Source organism: Nannospalax galili, unplaced genomic scaffold (assembly GCF_000622305.1).
Source record: "Nannospalax galili isolate Female #2095 unplaced genomic scaffold, S.galili_v1.0 scaffold441, whole genome shotgun sequence".
In the NCBI taxonomy this organism is placed as follows: Eukaryota; Metazoa; Chordata; class Mammalia; order Rodentia; family Spalacidae; genus Nannospalax; species Nannospalax galili.
In genome coordinates this window covers 2,157,959-2,165,321 of record NW_008348089.1, presented here as the reverse complement: position 1 = coordinate 2,165,321, position 7,363 = coordinate 2,157,959, and the positions used below count along the sequence as shown (strand labels likewise).

At 38.4% G+C, this 7,363-nt stretch overlaps 1 protein-coding gene across 1 annotated transcript in view; it reads left to right on the top strand.

Annotated features, from left to right (window-relative positions):
* Window positions 1-4,071, top strand: part of Qrfpr (pyroglutamylated RFamide peptide receptor) — an 87,597-nt gene extending 83,526 nt beyond the window's left edge. The window contains exons 4-6 of the mRNA XM_008844666.1: window positions 704-939; window positions 2,933-3,030; window positions 3,713-4,071. Coding sequence (XP_008842888.1) covers window positions 704-939; window positions 2,933-3,030; window positions 3,713-4,071 — 693 coding nt within the window. The remainder of the gene's footprint in view (window positions 1-703; window positions 940-2,932; window positions 3,031-3,712) is intronic.
* The last annotated feature ends 3,292 nt before the right edge of the window (window positions 4,072-7,363 follow it).

Below are 7,363 nucleotides of genomic sequence, written 5' to 3'. Positions count from 1 at the left end.
AATTAAAAAGCTACCAGTTGCCTTTTAAATATCTTTTTAAGCAATCTGGTCATTGACATGAAATGATAGCGGAAATATGGCTCAGTGCCTCTTACTTTGAGGAAGATTAATGCTTGCTATGTTTGTTTCATCAACAGTTGAGAAAGCAAAACATGCCAGCTTCATTGACCCTAGAGTGGCAAGCGTTGAATATATAGTATTTTTCGATGCATGATTAAGCAATTGTGCTCTTTCAGCCAATTAAAAACTTGTGGTTTATGGGAATACACGTTAAGAAAGGTAAAAAAGAAAGTCAAAATAAACAGACTTCTATTCCATTTAAAAATCACGCTGGGCGTGGTGGCGCATGCCTGTAGTCCCAGCACTTGGGAGGCAGAGGCAGGCGGATCTCTGTGAGTTCAAGGCCAGCCTGGTCTACATAGTGAGTTCCAGGACAGCTGGGGCCACAGGGAGACCCTGCTTCAAAAAGAACAACAACAACAACAACAAAAAAAAAATCACAAAGTGGGAATTAAATCCTTAAGCAGTCCAGAGGGAAATTGACGTTTTAAAACAAAACAGCAAAGTGGATTCACATTTCAAAGTTATATCAGTGGCAATTTGAAAAGTCTTAAAAATGCCACAATAAAATAAGACTTGGCTGCTTCCTCTTCTTTTGACACTAATTACTGGCTTTTATAACGGAATTATTCTTACCGTAAAGATTAAGTACGACTTCCTATATGAAAAAGAACACATCTGCTGCTTGGAAGAGTGGACGAGCCCCACGCACCAGAAAATCTATACCACCTTCATCCTTGTTATCCTCTTCCTCCTGCCTCTTCTGTTGATGCTGGTCCTCTACGGTAAAATCGGTTATGAACTTTGGATCAAGAAAAGAGTAGGCGACGGTTCAGTGCTTCGAACTATTCACGGAAAAGAAATGTTCAAAATAGCCAGGTCTGTTTAAAAATTGTTTTATTAGTTGTGCTGGAAGGGACAGTTGCCAGGGATCCCAGAACCCCTAAGTAATTTAGCCTGAACGTCATTTGTAATTCAAATTGTAAGCATGAACTGACTTGAAATCATAGGGCTTTCTGTAGTAGAAAGAAAGGCCAAGGTCAGCAGCGATTCAAACAGAAGGCAGGGCTATGGGTAGAATTCCCCTGCAATGTGTAACACCATTATGTTTTCATCTGTGTGTAAATACGGCTTGGCAGGAACAGGTGTGGGGTAGTGTCAGGACCCAGTGGTCTTAGGAAGCTCTCCTCCCTCACTTCCAGCAACATGGTATATTTCTATAGGTCTGATCCTTGCTGCAGAAGAGCCTGAGTTCCTCACATGTACAAGGGCACACAGGAACATCTGTCCTTATTTCCCCCTGCTGGAACATTCTCATGTTAAAATACATGAGATTCCATGAAGGCCCTTTGAAGCCAGGGTATGCTTATTTAAATGATGGCAGCTGACACCTTGGGTTTTTACCTTAAGGCTGTGATATGTCATCTTATTCATTTTAAATCAAAATTTACTATTATGATATTTGTAATACCCGTGACAAGCTTAGTTGAATGACCATTAAAACCAAATCAAATAATACCCTAGATGGAGATGCCTCATGAGCTGATGGGATTAGTTCTTTAATTGTGCAGTGACCTCTAGCGTCCAGTTTGTGTAAAGAAAATATTTCCAGCCTTAAGAGCCCAGGGACTGTACACCTCTGCGTTGTAAAATTAGTTGTACCACTTCCTCAGAAGGGTCATCAGACTGAAATAACAGACGATAAATAAGGACTTTTAGACTGAAAGTAACAAGCAAATGTGTAGATCTTTTACATATGTAAATGTTTTTGAGGAATGAATTAGCTTGAATCCCTGGTTAACCATAATATTTCAGCATAATAAAAGACTGAGTTTCAATTTTATTCTCTAGGCTCATCACATTTCCTAAGTATTGATATTCAGCATTTCAGGTATAAACTGTTTTAAACACACTATGAATTAAAACTTTATCACTGAAGTGACATTCCTAAACTTAAATCCAGACACCTAAATAACATCCTGTGGTGTTAAGAAGCCACATTAGAGTTGTACCTGAATTAAGAATCAGCCTGAGTCTTAGCATTAAGTTTTAATAGCCAAGAGTGAAACTGAGCTCCCAGATCTGTTCCCTCTAATGGAACTGTGCTCCTGAGCCAGGCCTCACCCATACTTTTATTCAAAACTGTTTCCCTAGTATCATTTGGGGAAATACAAGCTTGGCTCCACCCTTCTCAGAGAATCTTGCAAGCCCTTTGATTCTTAGGTTTTAAAACATGTCATACACACAGTGTCAAGCCTTCTCAGTTCTCACCAATTTCAATAAGGATACAAATATGAAAATGCTGTGTTCAGTGCTTCGAATGTGAATTCAAGCACACCCACATTCATTCATCTTGGATGGAAGGAAAAGTGGGATTTCCAGGGATCATGGTCAGATGCCCAGGTCACAAGAGCACCTGGACCAGTGAGCATGTTTACATTACAAACAATAGATTTTGAGTTGCAAGGCTAAATAACCATTTCTCCAGATTCTGTCCATTTTGTAAGCCATTATTACAGCATCCCTTATTAGTGGCTTGACTGTGAATTAATCTTCTCTGGGGTTCATTTTCTGCCATCTGTCCAGTGACTTACCGGGAAGACTAATGACATAACCCAAGTCAGTAGTCTAGCAGAGTTCCCGACCTATGATGAACACACATCACAAGGATGTTTAGGATATGAAGACTGTAAGTTTGGGGATAAAAATCAATGAGAAAAGATGAAATCAGCCTACAGAGAGCTTCATGAACTTCACCAACATTTGGAAAAGCGTCGTGACCGAAATAGGCTCAAGCATGAATATATTTGCTATCAATCTGACATATTTGCCAAGGCAAGTTAATTGACCCTGTGTTTCTTTATGGGTCTAGGAAGAAGAAGCGGGCTGTGGTCATGATGGTGACTGTGGTGGCCCTCTTTGCTGTGTGCTGGGCGCCTTTCCATGTTGTTCACATGATGATTGAATACAGTGAGTGCCTGTCACTCTCTTTGGGAAGGATTTCTAGTTATCTTCTAGAATAGACAAGAAATAATGGAAACTGATTGGCATTCACTTGGGTAATCAAGTGTCAAACACTGAGTGTTTCTTTTGTATATTAAAGAACACTAGATCATTAAGTGGTAGGCAATTATGCATGAGTAGGACTATGTCTTTAATAATTACAAAAGACAAAAGAAAGTCTCCCATGCTACCTCTCCTCTCCCTAAGATGTTTACCATGGGGGGAAGTGTGGCATCTCTGGAGTGGTCTGTGTTTAGAACCTTGTTTGTACTTTGTGAATTTAATAGTACCTAGGATTTCAGTCAGATCCTTGGTGTATTCTCTCTGATTACCTGGAATTCAGCACGATTGTGTTTCTGAAACTCTGGTGAACCTTTGAAGAGAAATTGTTACATCTAGGGTACATGAAGCTTGGGGTCATTGAACTGAATGTTGTGAGTCCCATAATGCTTGCTGGGCACCCACTTATGCACAGAGTAAATACTTATTACATGGGGGGGGCAGGTATTCAGATGTCAGATGTTTCTCCCAAAGTAGCCATAAGAAAATTTCATGCCCATAGCCAGTTGAACAAGTTTAAGTCTTTGGTAAATACAAAGACTTTTCTTGATAAAAACAATAACCATTCTAAAGTACTACTTTATTTCAGGTAATTTTGAAAAGGAATATGATGATGTCACAATCAAGATGATTTTTGCTATAGTGCAAATAATTGGATTTTTCAACTCTATCTGCAATCCCATTGTCTATGCACTCATGAATGAAAACTTCAAAAAAAACTTTATATCTGCAGTTTGCTATTGCATAGTAAAAGAAACCTTCTCTCCAGCACGGAGGCATGGAAATTCAGGAGTTATAGTGATGCAGGAGAGAGCAAAGCGTTCTGGGGAAGAGAATCCAGTAGAGAAGATCAGAGGGGAAGCTTCTGGGAGTGGCAACACTGATGTCAACTTGTGTGAACAGCATCAGAAGAAGGAAAATTCCCAAGTGACATCTTGCCCTCTGTAGTTCTAAGTTTCTGAGAATCCTGCTGTAGACAGCAGGTATAAGCATGTCTTCATAATCAGCACCATTCATACTGTGATCTGAGAAGACAATTATTTTGAACAAAAGCCAAAGATCTTTTATATTTAAAATGAGGTAAAGCACTCGGAAGGTAGAGGCAGGAAGACAAGGACTTTAAATTCATCCTCAGCTACCCAGCAAGTTTGAGAGCAACCTGGACAGCAGGAGACCATGTTCCAAAAAACCCAAAACAAAATGGGAACAGCAAATAATGATGACAAGAAGAAGCAAAACCCTTTTCCATTTAAAGACATGAAGTACAATTTTGAAAATTATTGAACCACCTTTGTGGGTTCTAAAGTGGAGTTTTCAAAATCTTTATAAAAGTTAATGATCTTGGCTAGCAATTTTTGTCTATGTAGTCAATGTAATGTGACTTTTTATGTATTGCCAAATTGGTTGAAAAACATTAAAAATTTCTGTTGAATATTAATTGAATAGTTGAACAGCATGAGACTTTGAGTTAAGTTACACATACATTCTTTTGCAAATTAAAATATGTACAAAACTCATTAATTCCAAGAAGATAGAGAAGCAGCCAAATATCAAGTGCAGCTCAGTAACAGACATGGACTGCAGCATTATAATCCTGAACGCCCATTCATACGGTTACGGACAAGTCTCCTAAGCGTCTTTTACTCTCCATTTGTTTGGAGTTGATGAAGTCACCATGAAAACCAAAATGAGACACAGTAAGAAAAGCATTTCTCACTCTAAAACACTCAAATTCTGCAGCATTGCCCTGCTCATATCTGTAGCCTCTTCCTGCCCCACTTCCTTCCTGAGCCTTGTTCAAGTCCTGCCCAACTTTTCCCTTGTGCCTAGAACTACTTCTCTGCTCAAAAGAATAATCTGAGGAACCTAATTTATTGACTGACTGTGATATATACATATATGTATATATATGTATATACACATTTACCTCAAATATTTGTATTTTTAAACCATTTATTCTCACCAGTCAGATGAAGGACCTTTTCTTATAGAAGAGAGAGATTTAAAGAAGTTCATCGATGAGGGTATGAATGAACTGTAACTGTGAAATTTTGCTGGCTGGGCTGCCCAGCCAGAGTTAGATCAGGAAGAATGATAGAGTTCTCCACCCATAGTCCTTCCCTCAGTCCCTCTCTTCAGCCTTCCACTTCCTACATGCCATGGACTCAGGCCACCGTCAGTGCACACTGTTGTTTCCTCTTCACAGCTGAGATACCCAAAGGCAAGTCATAGCCTCATGGCCTCAGTGTTCCTTCTGCCTCCAGTTTTCCAGCCCTGATTCTTCTCACCTTTTGAGAAAAATAAAAAGCAGCCCAGGACTCTCAGGCTGCTTTGTGATTTAAACTCTGAAATCTGGGAACCCAAGAACTCAGGCTGCTTCTCAAGCTACAGACATTGCACTTTGTGTGTCAGTGAGGCATGCGTGAAAAAGGCAAAGATGAGCTAGTAGCCTTATGGGGGCAATGCCCGTGTGACACAAGACAACCAGCAAAGTGAAGAGTGGGAGGCCGGTATTGGGCTTTAAGAAACGGATGTCTTGGGTTATTTTTTGTAAACTGTCTACCTGTTGAGTGTAACTACCTTGTAGCACAGCAGTGATTTCATTAAACTTTAAATCAATTCACTGATATTGCTTATATTCACTTTGGGGCACATATTCATAAGACTCCATCTACTTCAAATATGGCCCTGAAAAGCAGATAAATCAGTGGTTACTGGACATGTAGTTATTGCAGCATCAAAGCATCCCCAAGTGATAGAGAGCTCGACCCAAAGCAGTTAAATATCAAAACAGCCAATATTTAAAATTGTAGACATCCTCTAAAGGCATTCAATGGCTAATGTCAATCACCTTTCCAGATGTTTATTGACCATTTGTATTTCTTCCTTTGAGAACTTTCATATACAGGATACTAATGCCGTTTTACCAGAATGGTGGAAGATTTACTTAAGTTGTTGTGTACTGGCTGCTCCTACAAATATTTCTTTAAATTTTGCTGTCTGGAAAATTTGTTTTTTATTGTGCATGTTTAATTTAAATGTCCATTAAAATATCACTAAATCTTTTGTTCCAATAATATAATTTTCAAAAAAAATGAAAAAATTTGATTCATAATTGGATGAAGATAAAAAACAAGTAAAAACTTTCTTTTGGCTAAAATAATAGAGGTTACATGCCTTGTTCAGTAGTAAACACAATGAGAATTTAACAAAAAAAATGGTCACTCTGAGAGCTGATAATGTATATTGTAAAAAAAGATAAAAATATTAAGAAAGTAATGTGATACTCGAGGGAATTTGGCCATTTTGGAATGGGAGGAGGCTTTTTTGAAGATGGTGAACAACGGGAATCATGAATAATAAAAATAAAAGTTGACAATACACTGGAAGGAAAAATGCCCTAAATAAATAAGGGTAATCCTTAAAGCTCCTAATGTATTTGTTAGAAGCTGACATATGGGATATTAAAATTTGTTTGCTCTAATTTTATTAAGTTTGATTATTTTATTTTAATTTTATATGTGTTTTGCCTGAATGTACGTTAGTACACCTGTGTTGTGCAATGCCCACGGAGGCTGAAAGAGGGCATCAGATCCCTTGGAACTGGAGTTATAGATGGTTGTTAATCTCCATGTGGTTGCTGGGAACTGAACCCAGGTCCTTTGAAAGAGCAGCAAGTGCCCTTAACTGCTGGGTCATCTCTTCAGCCCTTGCTCTGAAATTTTTGATAGATGTGGGATTGTTTTCATTTCCCATTGCTTACCTATTGTTCTACTTCAAACTTTCTCTAAAATATTTTATCTTTCAGTCTTCAAAATGTTTTTCCCTCCAGTGGCAAAATACATGTAATACAAACTTTGTTATCAGCGTCTTAAGTGGAAATCCAGCCTAGTTAAGCATTTTTGTAAGTATTACCTTCTCCGCTATTGGTTTGGCTTGTCTGCAAAACTGAATAACTATGCCTATTAAGTAATGTCTTCATATTTCCCCCTTTCCTTCCCCTGGCATCTACCATTCTCCTTTTCGTTCGTATGATCATGACTCTGCTTTCCTCTGGGGAGTGGAATTCTATAGTGCTTGTTTGTAATGACTGGTTTATAACAGTTAGAACTTTGATTTTATTTCCTCTCAGGCAATTTTCCACTTTTCCTCTAATAGTATGTATAAAGCAGCTGTAAGGATTTTTTTTTTTTAAGAATCAATCTGACAGTACTTAGATTATGGTAAATCTATATGGTGC